Genomic DNA, 24,273 nt, shown 5'->3' on the forward strand with positions numbered 1-24,273 from the left:
AAAAAAAAACGAACAATGTACACAATCTGTTTCCAAAACGAAAAAAGTAACAATGACAGGCACATTAAAATGAAATGTGTACATTTCCTCTCCTGATAATATCACATGCGAGCACACTCTATACCTGGAGGCATTTAATGCGAGCGGTTAAAGCTGGGATGTTACTGCAGGACTTGCTGCATGTGGCATTGATGTAGCACTTGATGGCATCCTGCGGCTGGTTGCAGGACTCGTACAGCGTGCCCAGGTCCATCCAGGCGGCTGCATGGCTGTGGTCCAGCTGCACTGCACAGATATATGCCTGCAGTGCATCCATCGGCTGGTTCTGCTGCTGGTACAACACACTGCAGCACAGCAGAGAGGAAGGGGTTATAAAAAAAGAAAAAGCAAAACAAGCAGCAGGTTCTTAACTAGCTGCCACATGATAATGTAAAGGCCCCAACAATCTCACGGCAAAGTTCTTTTTTTGTTCTTTGTTTAGGGGTGAAACGAAGTTCGAAATACATGACCAGTTGTATACTATTAGCAAACATCCGATGCCACCCACACTGCTGAAAGTGTCATGTAGATGAATATGCAAATATGTGCTGCATGCTTTCTGCTCAATTTCAAACACACACATCAGAAGAAAAGCATCTGATCATGCCAATGTAGTCATAGCAATGTGGATGTGTTTGCACAAGCTCTGCAATTCGGCACTCTTAAAATCACGTCTAGTCTTGTCAAAAGTACTGACTTCACTTCGATACCAAGTCAGTACTGAAATTTTAAAAATGTGGCGCTTTGAGCGCTGTTGAGCGGATTCGTAAACACCTCTGATTGGCCTTTGTGTTCACGCGCTCACATATATGTCTGTGATTGGCTACAATGATCAACGCACAGGAGCATTTGAAAGCACGCGGAAGTGTTTGAATTTGAAAGCGTTTTGAAAACAAGTCTGCTTTCAAACGCGGAGTTTTGAACTCCCAAAAAGAACTCTAAACTTGATTTTGGCATTATTTTGTTTGAAGTGACATCACATCAGTTTGTTCTTCGATTTAGCTTGAAGTATATTGGGGCCTTAACAGTATCAAACAACATTTCATATCTTTCTCATGAGCTTTTGCAATATGACAAACAATGATCATTAAGAGCTTACCCAATTGAGCACCATGTGTCTGCACTGGCCTCAGACTTATCAATAGACTGTCGGTAAGATATGAATGCATCTTGGACCTTCCCAATACTTGAGTAGCACCTGCATTACAAGCATGACCAAATCAAATCCAGACACTTTAAAGCACATGAGGTGTAGAGCTTACATTTGAGATAATTACTTAAATTATTAATTATATGTTTATTCATTTGACACTTTTATCCAAAGCAAATTACATTGGTTTTAATAATTACATTTAATCGGTTCATGCGTTGCTCTACAGTTTGAGCATCATGAACTAAAAAGGAACTTGTTTTATTAAATAATTAGTCATGATTACTTCAGGACACAGGCAGAAAAGTTTGGTCAAATAACAGGCAACAAAAATCTAATATTCTGATTAATGCATTGTTACAAAAATTCCACACACACACACACACTCGCACGTGCACGCACACACACACAGACACTAATATGTGGAAGAGGAATTTAATTTAAATCAGACATGACACACTACAAGATGTACATTTCTTTGCTTACCTGCCCAGGAAGTACCAAGACTGTCCCGAATTGGGGTCTGCTTCTAGGGACTTCTGCAGACACTGAATAGCATAGCTGTTCTTGTTGGCTTTATCTCCCAACTGTTCGACTGTGTGATGCATCCAGCCTGAGGGAACGAAGGGAAACATGAGGATTAAATCAAAAGCTCCATTCTCAACAAAACAACTGGAACACCATCAGTAACCAAACACTCTCTCCCCCAACACTAAAACACAGAGTGTGCTGTGGAGGCTGTTACACTGGCACTTAATAAAGGAGCAAACGGTTTGTGCTTGTTGTCTTCAGGGTAGGGTGGGGAGATAAGGTTGAGTTGGTAGGATCGGGGGGTGGTTTCTTCTACCATCAGCAGCTTCAAAAGGTCCCAGCAGAAATGGCTCTGTCCAAACAGCCCCTCTCCTCTCAATTCCCACCCAGCCAAAGGTTGTTAAGAAGAACAGGACAGTGTGAAGACAAAGAACTTCCCCCATGTGGCCTGGCTTCTCCTAGGCACTGATCCCAGCCGAGCTCTTAACACCTGTGGCAAGCGCCTGCACCCGGGACCTGTTACTACAGCAACCAGACCATTGCCGACAATTGCAGGGGCAACGTGGCAATGGTTTTATGGCAGCTGTTTTTTTGCTTTCTTTTGACTTGTAAAAGAAAGAAGCTTGACAAGGAGCTGGTGTTTGAGGATTCACAACTCGCTACTGCACCAATTATTTAAATTATTATTCCATTACTTATTGATGCTTTCTACCCAAAGTACCTTACAGACAGTCCCATCCTGGAGTGCTTTGCTCATTAGTGCCAGTTTCCAGTTTCCAGAATGGCCTTAGCTCAGATTTCTAACCACACAACAGCATCCCAAAAGCAATTTGCACATTTAACATTAGCACTTGCATCTGGCAAATTTGCACGCCCTGGAGAACTGGGACACATTTGAGAAAACCTGGACAGTACATTTGGGGATAGTGTTATTGAGAACACCACAAACATCTTTTGGGGAGACAGCATGATGCAATACCTTAGTGTGGATTGTCTGAACACTAATACAAATAAAAAAAAATCAAAATCTGTGCAGAATATGTGTAGATTTCATTCTTTGACTAGCTCAAATCACAGCAAACAACAAATATACATAAGAAACATACTATTGAAAATAAAGCCCTAGTTCCCTTACATATTGACTAATGAATTTACGTAACTTTCCCAGCAGTTTTGTAATTACTGAATAGGGATTTTTAAAATCATTTTTGAACACTGCACTCACTTAAGAGTAATTTCCAGTTGATGAAATATTTAATAGCAGAGCATAACTAGAAAAATATCTGATGACAGAAATCATGGCTTTTCCATGACTTTTCCAGGCATGCAAATCTCGAATTCCCTGATATTCCCAGGTAGTCCATTACTGTGAGAACCACGTGAAGCAGGAAGCAAGTAAAACACACTCACCTAATTGTTGGAGCGTAGTTGCCTTCACCTGTGCAGGGAGATTCTCTGTTTGTAACAGACTCTCGTAAGCTTCCTTTGCGATGCGGTATTTCTTCTGCAGACAAACAGAAAGAGGAGAGATGTTTTAACAGACAAAAGGGTCGGCGCTTTTATGGCCCCTCTGGTTTAACACAAAGGGCCTCATCAGACTGACCACAATGTACGGTCTCAGGAAGAGAGGAAGCACACTGGACACTGACCAGGCCAGACATAGGGACGCAGGAGGAGACAGACAAACACACAGACAGATGTGGGGGGAGGGTCAGTCCAGGCCAGACTAGACTTAACAAGTCAGACAAACACAGACATGCTCTGTATCAGTGTAACTTGAGAAGCCCTCTCAGAATAAGTGTTTGTTTTTCTTAGCGACCTTGACACAGATCTTTGTTGGAGCTGATGGCTGACCACCATAGCTGACCGACCGGAGCAACACGACTCCAAACACACATGGGTCTAACAACATGAAAGCAATCTCCTCTGTGTATGGTGGACAATAAAATCAACCCATTGTAAAACATGGGTGTTGGTTGGCTGGTTAATGCAGCAGTCACTGCTTATAGCAAAGTTTTAAAATCTGTATGAGATTTAATTCAATTGTATTCAAATTGAATTCAATATAAGACCAGGTGGATAAGAACTATGTTAGTTGAATAGAGAGGACTGACTGTGTGACAGGAGTCTGTCACTCATAACAGAGATTAACTAAAAGGTAATTTGAAGCAAAAATGGGAGGGCAGTGTGGTGACTGGTCAGCTGTACACACAACCCGTCAAAGTTGCACCCTAGAAGAAAATCCATCAATCATGAGTTTTTGCAGGAGCACTAAACTGTGAGCAAAAGAAAACCCCAGGACCAACACCACAGCCCTGTCAGCTCTAGGGCCTGCTTCCTTTACAATCATTCATTTACAAGGCCTTTAGACCACAACAGCAGGGTGCTGGGAGTTTTTAAAATCATATTTAATTGCCAAATTCCAAGTGAAGCAGAAGTCGCAAGTTTTACTAATCAGAGAAGCCGATTTTAGCATAAAAACAGTGATAATGGCAAGTAGGACTTGTAGGATTTGGTTACATTTGCAATGCTTTATGGCAGGGGTGGCGGACGTCGGTCCTGGAGAGCCACAGTCCTGCAGAGTTTTGCTTCAGCCCTAAACAAACACACTTGAACAAGATAATCAAGGTCAGGCAGGTGAGTTTTCATCAGGGTTGGAGCTGAACTCTGCAGGACTGTGGCTCTCCAGGACCGGAGATTGCCATCCCTGCATTATGGCATGTGTTTTCAATTTTGATTAAAAAAAATATATACATAAAGAAAACCATTAAAAAATTGAAAGTGAAAAGTGAAAGTGACAGTGACATTTCAAGGCCAAGTAAGGATAATCCATACTCGAAATTTGTCCTCCGCATTTTACCCATCCAGTGCACATACATTATGAGTAGTGAGTAGAGAACACACACACAGCAAACCGTGGACACACACCCGGAGCAGTGCGGGCAGCCATTTTTTATTGTGGCACCCGGGGAGCAAATGGGGTTTAGGTGTCTTGCATTATTACATTAAATCAGTGATTCTCAACCATGGGGCTGTGGATTACTTAAAACATATTACATTAATAAAAATATTTTTTTTTATTAATAAGGGTTAAGATTATAATAACTACATTACTACATTAAAATGTTATTTAAAAAAAAATCAAGACGTAACTGAAACCATATTTCCTTTTTTCTCTTTAATAATGTTTGTATTGAAGAACATACGATTCTTCAAACATCTGGAATCATGAAATGAATTGTGGTCAATTTAATACAATACACAAGTTTGAATGTAATTGTAATGATTTTTCTTTTACATTTTTTCCCATCTAAATATTTGATGTTACAGATTGAATACTTTGTCTATCCCTCATAGCCTTGTCTTCATTTCCTTCAAACTAAATATTTCATCTACTCTGACTAAGGTCTATAGATGGGAAATTACTCCAGGCATCAAGGTCTCTGTCAGAGCAAACAGTCACTGTTGTGGTCTTTTAATATACAGGACAGATAGAAAATTATACCCCAAAACATGAGTGTCAGTGAAACTGCACTTTTTAATAAAACGTTACAAAAAGGGGAACACTCACCTGAATTTCATATACATGAGCGATGTGGAACTGAACTGTGGAGGCAAAAAGAGGAACTCATCAATACTGGAAATCCTTTTCTGATGGAATCAGTGCATCCAAAACTGATATCAGGTAAAAAATAAATAAATAAATAAATAAATAAATAAAACCAGCAGTCTTTGTCTTCACTGTTTCAGCTTGAGCGTTAATAAGCTTATGGGTGTACAGACACCGGGAAGGAAGAATATTAGCTTGCCCTTTGTGCACTTCAAGCATGTCATTACTGCCCGTATGCAAGGCAACACACGGCTGAATTTAGTCATGCTGTTTCCCTGGCAACTGGAGTCTCAGGCAGGATGGAGACGGTGAGAGGAAAAATCTAATTGAGGAAAGACTCTGCAAAGATGTGCCGACCTTTTTCCTTTGAAATCCTCTATCAAGGGGACAACACTTTGTCTTCACTGCTAAAAAAGCCCTCATGCATAATGTGACAATACAAGTGGTAAATAAAAGGATATTTAATAAAAATTAACATGCTTAGAAGTGTACTTACTTTCAGCTTTGGACAAAGTGCAGGGTGTGGAGTCAATCAATGCCAGTTGAAAATGCTGCAAGACAAGGTGAAGTTTGATTAGACTGGATATACTTAGTAACGCTTATAGAAATTGGGTATTTTTATTGTCCGAATTGTCATTCTGAAGTCCTACTGTTGGATATGCCCACATCATTTTTACATCCAAAAACAATACCAACATAACAACCCATCCCATAAGGAACAAAATGAAATTGGCTACAATTAAAGTGCTGTTTCTTTTCCAACCAATGCAGTTGCATGTCCAAAAATAAATCTGCTGCATCTAACAGTATGGAACGAGCCATATGGGAATAATAACACAACCTCCATTGTTATATTGCCATCAAAAACAGATTTGACTGAATACAGCTACATCATAATAAAATGTAATTATGAAATAGGGACAGAAAGTCAGGACATGCATCGATCACTGTTTTCCCAAAACAACCTCAATCACAATTCCATCCATCAAACTATCCCATGACTCCACATCTAGTGAGACAATGATCACTGTACATTTGGACATTGGCCATAAACTTATGAACCCCAGCTGTGTTAAATAACCGCATTTTTTTTTTTTTTTTTTTTTTTTTAACTATTCAGAAAATGGCTCAGTACTATGTATTAACCAGCTGCAAAGGTTCTATTCATCCATAAAAATGAATCTTACAAAACCGGTCAAGATAACCAGCCTTTCTTTAGTACCGGTAGTACCAAGCACCGGGTCAATCCGGTACCCTGTAATAGGTGACAGAGCGCTCTGTGAAGAGCATCAAAGTTTGTAGCAGCATTGAGCATTGTAGTCAATCAAACATGTTTGAGAATGTGAATGCAATGGCCAATCAGAGGCATTCAAGTTAGTGAGAATACACTTAATACGCCAGAGTTTGTGCGAGTGCGAGTTCTGCATGCTCACAAATCATTTCATCATAACCAAAGTATAAACAAGACATAAGAGATTCATTGTACAGTATAGACAGATTTTTTTGATTGTAACAGGAGTTTATTAATTCAGCGAGCTAGCACTGCGCTCTTTGCATAGTTTCTGTATATAACCCGTTCAGAATTTGAATAAAAGTTTTATTTTCATGCTGCTAAGTGCACACGGCAAAGTTGAGACTGACAATCGTAATAACACACAGGACTAGATCAGTGCATTAAGTCTTGCAGTGTAAGTGCAACAGACCTGCCACGTTCTGTTACCTGTAATGCACTTGTTTGTTTTTCATTTTATTACCAACTGTTCATTTGATCTTTTTAATGCAATGTTCAGTTAATTGAACAATATTGGAAGGTTACATGTTAGTGTTTTAATATAATTTTAATTAACGAATTTCATTTATTAAATATTTTTATTTTCAAATAGTTAAAAAATATTTAAATAAAATAGTTACAATAGTTTATAATTTGGTATATATAATTTTGATAACACTTTACAATAAGGGCTCAACGCTAAGGATTTTTTCTACTGGCCTGGTTGGGACAGTGGTTCAAATTTTTAGTAGCCCCACCACACACACACACACACACACACACACACAAAAAGTAATAAATAAAATAAAATAGGCCTAGTTATTGTTTTAGTTATTTTTGATACACATAACCCTAATAAAGAAGGTTATAACTCATGAATTTTAAATATTGCTACAGTCAGTAATAAAATAACAAATAATCAATTACGAGCAATAGCACAAATAAATACAACAGAACAAACATATACAAATAAAAAAATGAACATTTCTTTTCAGGTTTTTCCATGTTGGTCTAAGCTAGATTTTCAGGTACAGAAATGGTAATCAAAATGTGAAATCTCACTACATAGTCTTTACTGTATAAATATAGATTAACCCTTATTAAAGTTGGTCAGTCTTTTGTTTGATTAACAGCAGCAGGAATATTAGGCTGCTGTCACTTCAAAGGGTCATGAAACTCCAAAACACATTTTTTTGAGATGTGAACTGACATGTACAGGCTACACATTACTGAAAACACTAAAAGCACTCATAAATTTAACCAACAAGTGGAAATTGGTTATTTTTGCCTATTTCTGTGAGCATTTTCATTCTTCCAGGTTGAAAAGCAAGTCGAATTAGTCAGGGAAGCGTGCGTTCGGAGTGCGTGATTGGCTGCTAGGACTTGAGAGATACACAAATCTACGTCATCTGGTTCTGAGCACTTTTCTGCATTTATGCTGCCTTCACGTGCTATCAGAAATTTGATAATTCTCACTTCTGAAGTCGTGATTACGAGCTCATTGCATTTGAAATGGGAGGGCATTCGTGTGCAATTTTTACCTAGGTAACTTGTATTCACGATAATTACAAGAGCATGTGAAGGCAACATCATTCATGAGAATGAACTCTTTTAACCACATGAGATGGCATTACAGCGAAGAAATCAAACAACATGTAACAACACGCGGAGCACGCATGAGAACGGTTTCTGTGCAGAATGCTGCGATGAATTTAACAACGCTCACAACGCAGATCAAAGATCATATACGGACTGGAGTAAGCGTGTTTCAAGTTTTTATGGACATATTTCACATACTCTAGTGCTCTAAAGATGAACCAGCACCGTGTATGCGCATATATTTAATCAAGTCTTCTTCAAATGAAATATGTTTGCAAATAAGGACACTGATCCAGCCGTATGTCTGACCATGAAAGCGATGACATGAGGAATTATTCTGATACACAGAAGACAGTGATGTAGACCGAAAATTCAAAGAACAGTAGATAAAAAAAAAAAAAAGTAACTATGGCTTTATTCTTTCTGTGTTAAACTGACGTGTGTCATTTGTTTGCACGGATATCTCACGTTTACGTTCACGTAAGACATAACCGACTGTGTTTACAATGATACTCAACAGACAAAACTTATTACACGGCGTGCCAATACCAAACAAAGACGCTGGTACTTTTGCGTCTTTGTGCGCTTGAATATTTAATTTGGCAAGGCTTAAATGCGCAAATTATCAACTTCTGTGAAGATGCAGCACTGGCCCGATCGGGCAAGTGACAGTCTTTCACGCTAGCCCCGGGCCATTGGGCAGTCCTTATTGTCGAGCCCTGACTACATTAGTTAGCAAGAACTAAAAACGAACAATACTTGTACAGCATTTAATGATCTTAGTTGATAATTTCAACATTTACTAAAACATTTAAGATCAAAAGGTGTATCTATTAAGATTAGTTAATGTACCGTGAACTAACGAACAATTTTTTGAACTAACATTAACAAAAGTTAACAAATGCTGTAAAAATATATTGCTCATTGTTAATTCATGTTAGTTAATGCATTAACTAATGTTAACAAATGAGACCTTATTGTAAAGTGTTACCATAATTTTATACAATTATAATATGATTGTACTGTTTTTCATTAATGATTATTTGAATTTAAAATATTACAATATTTTCCCTGTACTACAGCAAAGAAAGAATAAATAAATAAAATGCACGATGCATTTCGGTAATGAGAAAGTGGGAAAAAAATGGTATCCATTATTATACTGCCATTATTTTATATGGTTTACACATATATAGCTACAAAATTATTCTGTTTAAGAGAGGAAACACAGCAAGGTCAAGAGGATGTGATCTTGCAGTCATCGTTCAGCTACTGTTGTATATTAAGATGAGTGCAGGGCATAGAAACGCTCTCTGTGAGCACAACACTAATCACGAACCCTTTGACATGAATAACTACCAGCTGTTCAGGTCACCAAGAAACCAGCCCAAAAGCAAAGCCTCTACCCCTTATTAAATAAAGCACTGAAACCTGTCTTAACACAGAGGCACCTAGAGGAAACCCATCCACCAGCATAGCAACAACTGAGGAACGTGGCCATGCATTACAATGTCATGAATCTGATGTCCAGCATACAGACCTCAGAGACAGATTACAAAAGGACTTAAGACTTCCAACAATCCACATTTACAGCCTGCCTGTCCAATATAATACAATCACTGAAGTCAAATTAACAGGCAATAACCAACAGAGACACCAAATTCATATTTTACAATAATGGAAAGATAAAATGGCGTAACCAATAGAGAATTTTGCTATGAATTACCATTCAAAGTAAAACATTTAACAATCTCAACACTTACATGCCAACGAATCATCACTGCTGTCAGTCGAAACAAGGAAAACATACAAACACACACCTATCTGCTTCATACAGACATCCTCCAGCAAACAAAAACACGGATTACTGACCATAGCAAGCCCTTTGTGCTGAGCTGGTCTCCATTGACCAACTGCTTCCTACACGTTAGCTCTCTCTCTCTCTATGGCTCTCGACTGGCAAGTAGATAATGCAGCAGGATTACCAGTGTGTCTCTCTCTCTAATACTGATTACTATTCAAGAGAGCAGCGGCAGCAGCTGAGAGATGACACGCTGCTCTCTCCTGCCGTAAGCTTTCGCACACTCTCGCTCTCTGCAGGAAATCGGGACAGGAGTAAATAGGGAAAAAACAAGATGAAAAAACAGAAGAGGCAGACTATTCAATGCATCATATCAGCAGGCATTACAACAGTTCAATGAAACCAACATGCTTTCAGGACGACTTATAAAAAATAAAAAGCCACTCAAAGCATCTTAACACGGTTTATGTCGAGAAACAGTGAAATAACAGCAACCCATGCTGCAGTGGCCTATCATTTCTAGACAGACAATTATAAAAAAAAAAATAATAATAATAATACCTTCATTTAGCAATGGATGCATTAAATGGATCAAATGTGACTGTAAAGACATTTATAATGTTACAAAAGACTTCCATTTCAAATATATGCTGTTCTTTTGAACTTCATAGTAGTAATAAAAAAAAAAATGAAAAAAAAAAAAAGTATCACAGTTAGGGTTGGGCCGATGGCTGACAGACATCATGATGTTGAGCTGGGCATTGTGATCCCGCGCAGCGTGTCAAAACAGCGGTGCAGATCACACCACAAGCACTCAGGATCGTTTGTGGTAATGATATTACAGCCTCTAGTAGTAGCGACGAGAATATTTTTGGTGCGCCAAAAAAAAAAAAAAAAAAAAAAAAAACGAATTATTTAGTGATGGCCGATTTCAAAACAATGCTTCAGGAAGCTTCGGAGCATAATGAATCAGCGTGTCGAATCTGCAGTTTGGCGGTTTGACACGCGATCCGAATCATGATTCGACACGCTGATTCATTATGCTCCGAATCTTCCTGAAACAGTGTTTTGAAATTGGCCATCACTAAATAAGTCGTTATTTTGTTTTTTTTGGCGCACCAAAAATATTCTCGTCACTTTATAATATTAATATTGAACCACTGTACTCACATGAACTGATTTAAATATGTTTTTAGTACATTAATGGATCTTGAGAGAGGAAATGTCATTGCTCCCTATGTAGGCCTCACGGAGCCATCGGATTTAAACAAAAATATCTTAATTTGTGTTCCGAAGATCAACGAAGGTCTTATGGGTATAAAACGGCAAGAGGGTGAGTAATTAATGACATAATTTTCATTTTTGGGTGAACTAACCCTTTAATCTACTTGAATGAATTACCAGATCCTCTCTCCATTATGAAGAACCTGCAGTAAGCCAATTTCAGCCATGAGGATTGAATAAGTTCAGAACGCAATAAAACTAATGATAATCAAGTATAGAAATTTGGGCTGATGATCATTATGCTATAGACGATAAACAATTTTAGTTATGGTCAATATAAAGGTTAAACTTTTGTAACAAGTAAATATTAAGCCTATTATGATTTGGTTTTAATATTAGATATTGAAACAAGAAAAAAAAACACAGGTATACTGCACATCTCTACATGCAACTAAGAAGCAAAAATTAACAATCCCACAAATAACTATGCATAAATATAAATTAACTACACGTTGACTACAGTCCTGAACAGTGATCAAACTTTTAAATGCTGATAGCGGAGTATCAAGTCCATCTCTGTCAAATGCGATTGTCAAAAGGGATGACGCTGCAGGAAACAAAGCATGGTGGTTTTGAAACTGAATTACGATGCATAATGCTACAGATATAACATTTTAAAATGCAGCCGTAATCCTACGGTAGACACTTACCAGAGTGTTACGCTCGAGGAGTACAGGGCCGCACGGGAGAGAGTGCACAGAGTGCAGGGAGCGTAAAGAGAGCACTACTGCCTGCCTTCAGAGCTGCCGCTTTGTTTCTCATAAGTGGGACACAGGGAGCCAGAGAGCATTCAGCTGGCTGGCAAGCAGCCCCTGCCACCCCTTCCCCTGAGCAGAGGAAGGACGTGCTGCACGTGCAGTTCTTGCGACTTATTAGCACTCACTCACTCTGGCTCACAATACCCTGAAGAGTAAGAGATGGCTGAGGATGTCTAATGCATTGCATTCCATACCTTCAGACTGTCAGACTCTAAGAACCTCCTACTTGGACAGGAAGAGACTGTGACTGACAAGTAAAACAACAATCAAATCAGTCAATTTTGTGCAACGTTTACAGTTATATCCGATAGAAGACTAGATGTCATAAACCTCATGAGACTGAAAAATCAGTCAGTGCACAATAATATCAAAAATCATCACAGATATCCACTTGAAGTGATGGTTAGTCTAGCAAAGCCGACAGCTGCATTCTCTGTTTTTAATAGCACTGAAGGCTCAGAGTTCTTGCTGGTGCCATTAAGACCATGGAGTGGGATCAAGAAAAGATGAGAGAGGTTGGGAACAAGGGAAACATTTTCGAAAAGATGAGGAAGTCAATAAGCTCAAAAATCAAATCCTCTGCACAGAGGTTGTCTTCCCTTTAGCCCAGATGGTTACTCAGCATGCACACATCCACACTAGAAGAACATGCAGAGATGTATTTATATTATTTAAAAAAAAAAAAAAAAAAAAAAAAAAAAAGTTTCCCCTGCCCTCGGTGGTGTCAATAAAAGATTCATTAAAGGACAATAAAATTGTTCAAAAACAAAACAAAAAAAGCAATAAAACACAAATAAGTAAAAAGACTAATGCCAGTGTATTTACAGTTGAGACCATGAAGCTGAACAAAATCACATAACATAGGTCAAGACTCACTGGTGACTCAAGTGACCTACAAAAGAGTTACAGTCTGCCAAAAACACCCTGCAGCACTGTAATCCCTGACCAGAGTAGAAGCCAAGAAACTGGGAGAGCTAATTATAAGCCTGCTAATAAACCTAGTACAAGCAAACAAACAATAAATAAACATTTCTACAATATAAAAAAGTACAAATAAATATTAAGCAAATATTAAAGAAATGCTCCAGGTTAAACAACAAGTTAAACATTATTAATAGCATTTCTGGCATGTTAACAATTAATCTTAAAAAATTACTTTTTTTTTTAAAAGGAAAAAGTTTAAGCTTAAAGTAATACAATTACAATTTCTATATTTGCCATTAAAATTAATAATCAAATGATTTCATTGCAATAAAAGCCATGTGGAAGACTCATAATACCACATGCACATAGCCTATTTACAACAAATTAAAGTCCCCTGTTGTGAAAAAAAAAAAAAAATCAAGTTTTTAATCTTGTTCATGTGTCTATCTGGTGTTTTTAACATGCTTTAAGCATGTGCAAATTCATAAGTCAACACCATTGCTGAGTATTTTCACTTTAAAACCGCAGTAAACCAAAGACAGACTCAAACCCGCGATTTGAAATCGCTGGTGTTTCTGACGTCACAAACTACCTTGTAACCAATCACGTCAACGTGCCAGCGGGCTTTAGCATATCATTAACTGACCACGCGAGGGAGTCTCAAAAAAAGGTTATTCCGGTATATTTTTTCTGTTGATATTAAAAATTAGGTAGATTTAGCAATATGACCGGTATATGATGCATATTACGATGTTATGATGAACTATATGCCTTTCTCCACGTTCTGAGCTCTTCAAAGCATTTCTAAGGATACTGATTGTTAGAAGGCAGCTGTCTGAATCGTGAATGTGAACATGGTTTGTGTAACATTAGCAACACATTATTAGTGGTTTGATAATGTAGTCAAGCAAAACGCTAATCATATTAATTACAGTTATGTGTCCGACGTTATAAAAAGCGACACCAATGTGCAGTGTTTACCTCAGTAAGTTGACCAAGTGGATCTCGTCTGAGCTTGTTCAAGTCAGTGGAGGCGGGGCTAATTATCATATTCATAGATCCGCGTATACTAAATAAAGCAAGGGTGTCGAGTTACATTCAAGCTATTTTAAGGCATTAAGAATTTTTTTTTCACAGGAAAAAACATTTAAATATGTAATTTCGGTGATCAAATGAGCTGCCGATAATGCTAACAGTCTGAACTAAACTACCAATATCGCAATATTTAAAAGCACATTCAGAAGGCCAGTATCTTGTATTAAGCCTGTTAGTAAAATAAAGTTCTTGGAGCACCTTAAAAATCAATGACTTGCACTGTAAATAAAGTTATATTAGGCCTGGGAGATAAAACGGTATCGATATATATAGTCTTATTTGATAACGATAGAAAAAATGTTCGATATAACTCTCAATATAGTTGCACTTAAATGCATTAAAATGTAAACAGACATGAAGTTCGGTTGCATGAACAACTCTCGCTCCGTCCCTGGATCACAAACAGATGCACTACGAGTGACACGCAAACATGTTGCTGTGGAGTTCAGTTATGCAATCGCCACGTGAAATCAAAACACACAAACAAATGAAAATGAGAGCTGTACCTGTCGGCGACGAGGAGATTGTGAATAAAAAAGGACATATCAGCTCGTCAGTGTGGCAGTTTCATGGTTTCCTTACGTCTCACAGTTGATCTACTTAAAAGATTGTCTTGAGAGAGCAGTTGTCATGTAGGTATTAACAGCTGCACAAACAGTGCTTTACACAGTATCTTTATTTCTGTGTTAAAAATATTCAAATTAATCACATAAGTACTGAGATAAGTTTATAGTTCAGATATAAATACTATTGTCTAAGTTATCGATCAAAATAGAGCAAATCAGCTTTTGAAAAAAACTTGAACGTGCTGAAAATGACACATTAATCGATTACATTGTTTCACCACCAGGTGGCGATAAGTGACTGTTAAATGTATTTGACGTTGAATCTTCATTCAACAGATTCTTTCAAATACACTGATTCATCCAGTAATGAAACAAGAGTATTTATGGGTGTGTCATTGAATCATACATCCACAGATACAGATTTTTTTTTTTAAATAATTAATTCAAATATATTTAAAATTTTAAAAAAAGACTGCAGCAATTAATATTTTGTCAGAACCTCTAGTAAATTACGTTATTTTGTTTAGTTGACATTCAGAATTGTGATCTCGGTTTGAAACAAAAAAAAAAATTCTCAGTTTATCCAGAATTGTGCAGCTGTAAGTTTCTTTAACATTTATTTAATCTTCATATAAAGTATAAGAAAGATTTGTTTACAATTTATTTAGCTTTGTTTTAAAAATTATTTGTTGTTTGCCTTAATTAAAAACGCATTGGTTAAATTAAAAAATTTCTACTAAAATGTTTTCAATAATTATCGATACCAATCAATATGAAACATTATATTGTGATAATTTTTTTTAGCTGTATCGCCCAGCCCTAAGTTATATTATTAAAAACAGAAGTAAAAATGACAGTATACAGCCTGAAATGTGCATGGATGGAATTGATTAAACATTTGTGTCTGAAAATCCAGAACAGGCATGTGATAAGCTTAAAAAAAAGAAAAAAAAGAAAAAAAAAGGAAAACCTGACTACTAGGGCTGTGCGATTAACCGTAATTGATTTTTCCAAATTAACTGGAAACACTACATTTGGATTATCATAAGCAAGGTCAGAAATTAACGAGGGCTTGGGGCAAAAATGCCTCCAAAAATTAATTAAAAAAAAAAAAAAAAAAAAAACACACCGTTACATGCTTTCACTTTTGAAGTAGCGGCAATTGCTTGAATGGTGGGAGGGTTCGTTATTATTCTTAATAAAAAACACAACAACAAAACAGCACAATGACAAACTTGCTTAAATTGCAAAGCGTTTACATTTCACTTTGCAATCAAATGTGCATCCATCGTCTTGTCATTCAGAAAAGTGAGGCGAAATGGGTGAAGTGAGGTGAAATCTGACTCCTGCTGCTGATCTGTTCTGCGACTCATTCGGCTCACTGAATTGAGCAAACGCGTTCCGTTTTAACTGTAGTGTCTATTCTCTAACTGAACTAAATGATTATTATTACTATAAAAACAAAATCAAAACGATGTTGGGGGTGGTGCCGCGGTCACGGTGGGCAAGTGATATAACCGGTGTTGCTGCTGAACACCAGTAACACCGTCTATCGCAGCTGTTTCTGAGTATTGCCATGATTGCAAATGTGGTACTTACTGATCTTATTGAAATCCTATAAACAAGTTGATAATAAGTGACTTAACATTTTAGCCACAATACTATCTGTTTTTGCTCTATTTCGTGAAAATAGTTTTAAACAAAGCCAGTCAAACAAATTTTCTATTTTAATTTAAGAAATTGACAAAATATGATGCATACATTTAATAAGTTTAGAAAAAAATGCTCTTATGATGGTAAAAATGCCCCAGGAAATTAATTTAAAGGGGCAAATATCACCCTGTAATGGGAAAGTTAATGTCTGTTATTGATCAGAAAGTGCTCCTAATTTTTTTTCATTAGGAGCACAAGTGCTCCTAAAGAAAATGTTAGCGTAGAGCCCTGCTAAGCCAAACTTAACATCTAAATCACCCCAATAAGTGAGTGTTGTAAAATGCAGTCTACTGTTGCTAAACTGCAGGATGTGCTTGATATTAAACAGTGTTATTAAAAGTGCATTAAGCCACGATGGAACGCGCATAAGCAAAATATACTGTGGGGTTTGGATACACAGTATGGGGTTTGACCTAAACAGTCAAATAGCCTACACACAAAAATGCTGTTTTGGCGAGTATCCTCGTAAACACAGTTGGTTATGTCTAAACAGTTGAGAAAGAAAATGCATGTGTGACAGTATACTGGATCCGTGCAACTCTTAAAGTGACAGCAGCCTTATGAACCTGCTGCAGTCTGTCATTAATTTTAATCATACAACAAAAGACAAAAAAAAATGAATCACTCAGTGCTCTTGAATGAATAACTTTTGTAGTTGTAATAAGGTTTAGTTGATATTTAATGTATTCAGCAGTATTATTTTACATTTGATTACTTTATTAAATTTCTGTTGTAGGCTCTTATCTGAATACCACTGTTAGTACATCTTCAATGCTACTGAAGTTAGAAACGTGTATACCAATATCGTATGTAACTTTAGACACGCTCTCTAAATTTGCGAATATTGAACGTCTAACATCAAGCCAACTTTATGCCAGTATTTCACTGGGAAACGCTTAGAAACTTTGCCCATTATTTGCCCATCTGCTTGCATGTAACCTATTTAGTATAGCGTACATCCACAATAAGGTGCGAGTTTTTTTATATACGTGTTTTAAATGTCCAGGCGGCAGGGGAATCCTGGAGTATGACGTATTGAGGGAACCCCCAGTACTGCAGCACAGCACCGCGATATAAATTTAAAGAAACTAAACCGAGATAAATATATATCTACCTCAGATATAATGTTTGATCTGTTCATTAGAATAGGGGAATAATGTTATAATCTCATTCACGGTAGAGAAAGCTGCTTACATGTAGGCTACACAGGGAAAGTAACCATGAAGACATTGAATTAATGTATCACCTTAATCTGTTTTTGTGAATGAAATGAATGACTTGCTTAAACTGTTGATCTGGTCTTCGTCAACACGCGCTTGCACCACCTGCTGGTGAGGCTGACTAACAGCAGATGGACATTATGAATCGGTACTCTACTGGTATTCCTAGAGTTCCAGGATGTGAAATGTTGAATTTTCTAATTTGAGGCGCTGAATTTGTGGAAGTGAATTTGTAAAACAAAAATAAAGTGGACTGAAAACTGAACTTGTATTTTTAAACAGAATGAATATACTGGAAGTAAAATCTGAAAGGTGAATATGGATTATTGAATTTTTAATAATGAAATTGTGTGTGAAATGTTTAGGGCTGAACCCGAATATTTGATTATTCTGAACGAATCTGATTGGTTGACCAACGGTCTAAGGTGTGCAATTATTTTCAGGGAAACGCACGGCTAAAATAGTTCTGGCAGGTCTTGACCACATTACAGTTCCATATCACTTCGCCAAATGATTTTAGTTATCTTAATAGGTCCTGACAGCCTACAACTGCAAAAGAACCAAAACCCACAACGACACTGACCAAGCAAAAAAAAAATAGAGTAAACAATAGAATGAAAATGACAAATTATGGTCATGGTTCTCACAAAATCCGCTTTATCGTGTCCTGAAAGCGCTCTCTCGCGCGCGCTCGCTTTCTCTCTTTCAAACGTACCTTATTAAAAGTATTGCTCTTAACAGACCTGTGTTTTGTATCACTAGTGCAGTGTCCATTCTCAGAGCATATAAGCCCTGCCTATATGAGGTACACCGCTTTCAGCTAGTTTATTTCGCCATTCTGTAGTTTATTAAAAGTTTATTAATTCTGCACGTGTCGCGTGTCCACATTGCACCAAATGCGACACCGCACTCCCTTCGGTCCGCAGCAACACACCCGCCACATGCGAAGTCGACTGGATGAACGGTTCTCGACATAATCAAAATGCAAACAGGCAGACAGACACACAGAGATTCCTGCTGTAACTCGTTGTGTACGGAGCAAATGGGGATAGCTCACTTAGCTTGATTTATTGATACCAGACAGACTTCACTGAGGCGGCTGACATTTCACAACTGGCGCTTTATTCCCCATTAAACCTGTGTAACTGTCCGTCACAAATGTTATGCCGTCCACAGCATTACTTAATAAAGAAAATAACTTTAAATGAGCAACAGAAAAACAGAAATAACCCGCATACATGAGGTGCTCGAGTCACACATACGATGCGGACAGTTCAACCGGGAGCGCATAGCTCTTAAAAAGGGGCCACACCATATTTCTACTCGTTACGCTCCCTTAATTAGAGAGAAGAATATGTTCAGCCCCCTCCCCTCTTAAGCTTTGAATATTCGGTATCGATTACCACTGAAGCTCAAAAAATGGTATTCGGACCAGCCCTAGGAATTCAAATATTCACAGCTTAAATATACAACCATGTTGAATTTCAGCCCATAAAAATGCTAGCCATTAAAACAAAGTGCAATTCAACAAGCTTTCTCGTTTTAAAAACATTTGATATTATTTTATTTCCATATGATTCTTATAATGAAATGTTGGGTTCCCAAATGCAATTATAAGCTACTCAAACACATAGCACTTGCAAAGTAGCATTTACTGTGAATCAAAACTGAAAACACAGTGCTGTTACAGTAACATGCAGCGCATCAGGCTATAAATTTATATAATTACATCACATATAACCATTTTTTCTGACGTGGGTCATTTTTTTTTTTTTTCAGGGTGGAAAATACTGAAATCGGTATACATATGGAAAAAATCACATCCCTGCCAGAATTGTAAAATACCTATTTAGAGACTGTAGCTTCATCTCCAACAGTAGAGCATGGTGCTAGAAATGCTAAGGTCATGGGTTTGATTGTAAGTATTGATAAAATGTAAATAAAGTTGCTTTGAATAAAAGTGTCAGCAAAATGCATAAATGTAATATAGAGAGGGAGGCAGAGCTGTTAACAGACATACCTTGAGGCTTGACTCATAGTCTGTGTTGACTTTAAACATCAGGCCGAGTCGTAAATGGATCTCCTTGGCTCTTGAGAAGCTGGGGTCAATGTAAAGCACCTCCTGAAATGCCTTTATCGCCCTGCGGAAGACAAAAACAAAAGAAACCTTAAGGAGGGACATCCTAAATTAATTTATGTATACAATGTTGTTAATGTTTAATGATTAAATTACAATTCAAAGAAAAACTCTGAAATTAAAATATGAAATAAATGATTTGCAGAAAAAGCAGCAAAAGCAAAATTGCATGGTCTATATGCTTTAAAAGGAAAAGCTAGCAGTGGCACTCTATTGCAAATTTGAGTGTATGACATTCAAATTTGCAAGAGTGCCACACATACACACACACACAGTGGACCATAACACATGATCTCCACCTCTGACAGACATTGCAACACGTGGTTGGCTCACAGCAGTGGGCTTTGCTTGCTTATACAGTGTCTGCTCAGGCAAACAGAGGGTGTTTTTACTGAGCCACGGCCCAATGAACTCAATGGCCCCAATTCCCCCTCCTCCCTTCCCCTCCAAACAGTCTTTTCTGCTCTCTGCAGAGCACTGCAGTGCGTGAGAGCACTGCTGCATGACGGAACGAAAGCTTCATCATCATTTCTTTATTCCCTGTGAATTGCATTGCTCTCACATGAGCTGCAGCTATATGAGACTATTTGGCAGGCAATCAAAAAGATCAATAAATATGCAATACAAGAGTCTATTAGATCAATTAGTATGGCTGGCTTCATAAAAAAAAAAAAAAAAACAAGCCAATCTGAGCCCATTGTTTATCGATATAAAACTGACAGGTTTGTTATTTCAAACTGTAAAAAAGCATTTTCAGCTCAGTGGCAAGAACCCACAGAAGTTTGCCATTTCAAATGTTCCATCTTTGCATATGGGCAATTTGTTTTAGACAATTTTTACTGAGACAAATCACATCAACTGTAAATGCTATGTGATTAATCAAAAACGACATCATGGCAATGCTGATTGAGCAGTGACATGAAAGGCAGTCCATTTTAATGCCCATTTGATGCATTTAAGAGGCCATTAAAAAGTCAGGCACTGATAAATTATCTAATATAGTATAACAAAATATTAGCAATAAATTGCTTGAAAAACATTTAACATTGTTTTTTAGAATGCCCAGCTATTTGTGATTAGCCATCAATAGAGGAAAACAGTAGGGGCTAACAAGGGCTATACAGTAAAATCTTGACTCCTTGTTCAATACGTATCTGATTATTTAAGCATTTGTACTGAAATAGTTCAAAAGCAGCACTGCAGCTATTGCTGGCAAATTCAAATTGGTTTGATAGAACTAAAAGCAAAATTCTAGTTAAAATAAATCAAAACCTATTTCCATTGTTTTACATAGTGACGCACTCATATGAAAATTCTGGGCCAAAACCGAAAACTCAGGATGCCCTTGGCCAAAAACGAAAACAGATATATATATATATATATATATATATATTTTTTTTTTTTTTTTTTACTTATTTTAAATTACATTACTACATTTTTTTGTATAATTGCATTAATATCAGTCTTTAATTAATTTCATGAATTTTACATAAACACCAAAATTAAAATTTTTAGAAAACAAGTTTTAGAAAGTTTATTTAAAAGCTTAATTAATGAAATCAAATTTATTTAATAATCACTCAAAACTGAGTTTAACAAAAACTTAATTTGCACATAAAGCAGTTTTTATATCAACTTTTTAATTAGGGCCTGAGCACCAATGGTGTGAGGACCCTATTGGAATTGCTCGGTCAATTATTCTTCTTCCCCGAAATGAATCGCAGTTTTGAGGGCCTAAACAAGCTCGAAAACGCATGAAACTTTGCACACGCATCAGAAGTTTGATATGAGTTTCAGAATTAGGTGTGGCAAAATGGCTCGCCACCTACAAAATTTCAATTAAGCGCCCTTCGTGCTACGTTTTTTCACATACAAGTATGAAATTCGGTAGACAGATGTAACAGCCCAGTACCTAGCCCAGTACCTATACCTGGGTGCAAAATCTGAAAACCCAACAGGAAGTGAGATATTTTGAATTTTCTCTGCAAAATTTTTGCAGTTGTTGCCATTTTCAGACATTGTACCTTAACAAACTCCTCCTAGAGCTTTAATCAGATCAACATCATATTTGGTCAGTCTAATCTAAAGGCCTTTTTGACGTTAAATTGCGAAGATCATGAGTTTTCGCTGAAGGGCGTGTCTGTGGCGGCCTGACAAAGTTTGATGTTTCACCATGAAACAGGAAGTTGTTGTATAAATATTCAAATATTCAGCGCCACCTGTTGGCAACAGGAAATGGCATGCTTTACACTGTAATTCGCTCCCTGAAACACATTTAAATGTCATTAAGTACCAAACATGCTAGGAACACATTAAATCATGCAACACCTGGCAAATTCTAAAGTATGTGATTAACGCCACGAAACAGGAAGTTGTTGTAATTCAGGCATACAATGTCTGATCTGCTCCAAATTTCACGTTTGATAATAGTCCTGCCCTGATGACATCTACATTGCAATATTCAGTTACGGTCAAAGCGCCACCTGTTGGCAGCAGGAAGTGTGGCACTTTTAAATGATTTTGCCATAATTCTCCTGCATTTACACGCTTACATGCATGTCGCCCACTTTTCACTGTTTTCCTAAGGCCAAACGGATGGCAGTGATCCCGGGTGTGAGGGCCCTTTCATCACTGCTTGCAGCTTTAATAATAGAATTATGTTTCTACTAGGGGTGCAACGGATTGCAATTCATTTGTGATTCGGCATGTATGTGATTCGTGGATTAATTGCTTGCTAAGTTTAACCATTATGGAGTGAAAGTTTATCATTTGCACATGTTTTGTCTTGCCAATTTACACATTCAAGTAATTTTATGCCATTCAAGTGCAAGAAGAGGCAAGAGAACTTGTTTCAGTACCCATGCACCGTTATCTGTGCGCACAGCTGCACACAGACAGAGGCACGCACACACACAGTGAGGCGTTTCAGAATTGCGAACACCGAATTGATTACTCTTTCACGTCTCCTTGCGCTTGAACAAACAAACAAACAAACAAACAAAAACAATAACAGAATTTAAAAGTTGAAACACTGTTTCATGTTTAAAGCAGTTGCAGTTACTCGATGGCATGCACAATACAAATGTTTAGTGAAGTTTTGTTTATGCAACAACAGAAAACAGCATAGACTAAAAGATTGATCTTGAGATTTAAGAATCCATATCAGTACAGGACTCCAGACTAACATTTCAGAGCAGTGGTACTGGTGCCACTAAGTTCTACAGATGGCGCAATTTTTTTTTTTTTTTTTTTTTTTTTTAATAATAAAAGGTAATTTAATCATATTACTATTGTTTTGCATTAATAAGTGCAGTTACTAATAATATTAATTGTTTATTTATTGGAAATTTGACAGTGAACTGACCAACAGCTTCAGTGATTATAAAAGGAGTGCTCTTGCTATAATTCAGTCACAAAGTTTTTGTTTTTCATGGGACTGTGACTTTTCCGTTTATTAGGTAGTCAACAAGTGCTCCTCTGCCTCCATCTAGGGGTAATTTCATGTGTTTTTTTTTTTAAAGTGTTTGTTTGCTTAGAAGTGTTAGTTTTACTTCATCTTTAAACTTTTTACCTTTTACAAATCATCACATTAAAATTGGATAATATTTAGAGCTTTGAGAAGTGCAGGAAAAAAGTCAGAAGCACTTTAAAGTCCTTGAATTTCACTCTCAAAAGTTTGCATGAACCCTGAACTGAATAATGTAAAAGCATTCGACTATTTCTGCCAAAATACAATGGTTTCAGTAATCCATGGTGATTTGGGAATTTGAGAGCTTTAACTAGTTTGTTCACAGCACGTCAGCGAAATTTGGTCTGATATCTGTGGTTTAAAGCATAGAATTCTGTGCTGAATTTGAATGCTTCCCACTAGATCTCGCAGCAATGTTAATAATTCTATGGCAAATTCAAACGCTTTTTCACTGGATCTCCAAGCGCTGTGTAGTAACAGTGTCACATGCTCGAGATCGGCCCATGAGTCAACCTGTTCTGAGCTTGCGCTGCACGGTATATTATTTCTGCCAGCTGATAAAGGATGTGCGCTGCACAGCTCAAAAGAGTAGCACTGTTTTGTTTCATTTGCGGTTTGATGTTCCTCATAAGAAACAGAAATGTCAGCTCTTATCAGTTGTGCAATGTGGTGGTCGCACCAGTAAAATGCGACCATTTGGTCGCATTCTGGAGCCCTGCAGTATTAAATTAATCTTTATTAAATTATAGATTAAAATCGAGAGATTGATATTGTCAACTCAGCCCTGGAGTCTGCAAAATAGAAAAGTATTAACTAAACGTCACTGTTTCAGGTAATTTTGTCCATTCATAACCATTTCAGCCCCGAAGTTCCACAGGAATTTCACATTTTAACAAACAAAATTCAGAGAACAGATTTGTAAACTTTTGGATAATACTCAAACCAAATCTGACCAGATCCCCTTATTATAGTATGGACATATATGCCTGACTACACATCTCCTTGTCTCTCAACCTCTCTGGCCTTGAATGACTCCTGAATCATGTTCAATCAAGTTTATTCACTGAGCCTGTCTCAGAAAGGAAAATCCCCAACACTGAGTGAGTG

General features: G+C 37.2%; 1 protein-coding gene across 7 annotated transcripts in view; it reads right to left on the bottom strand.

The window, feature by feature from the left end:
• The window catches only part of kdm6a (lysine (K)-specific demethylase 6A), a 55,975-nt gene that overhangs the window by 17,475 nt on the left and 14,227 nt on the right, over positions 1 to 24,273 (bottom strand). For 6 of the 7 annotated variants that reach the window (XM_051904970.1, XM_051904968.1, XM_051904969.1 and 3 more), the window contains 7 exons: positions 19,581 to 19,701; positions 5,827 to 5,881; positions 5,292 to 5,326; positions 3,131 to 3,224; positions 1,676 to 1,802; positions 1,139 to 1,237; positions 125 to 344 (listed from right to left, as the gene is read on the bottom strand). In XM_051904970.1, coding sequence (XP_051760930.1) covers positions 125 to 344; positions 1,139 to 1,237; positions 1,676 to 1,802; positions 3,131 to 3,224; positions 5,292 to 5,326; positions 5,827 to 5,881; positions 19,581 to 19,701 — 751 coding nt within the window. Of the gene's footprint in view, positions 1 to 124; positions 345 to 1,138; positions 1,238 to 1,675; positions 1,803 to 3,130; positions 3,225 to 5,291; positions 5,327 to 5,826; positions 5,882 to 10,071; positions 10,143 to 19,580; positions 19,702 to 24,273 lie in introns of those variants that run through there. The other variant, XM_051904973.1, reaches the window with a different exon arrangement.

This window comes from Ctenopharyngodon idella, chromosome 9 (assembly GCF_019924925.1).
Source record: "Ctenopharyngodon idella isolate HZGC_01 chromosome 9, HZGC01, whole genome shotgun sequence".
Taxonomy (NCBI): domain Eukaryota; kingdom Metazoa; phylum Chordata; class Actinopteri; order Cypriniformes; family Xenocyprididae; genus Ctenopharyngodon; species Ctenopharyngodon idella.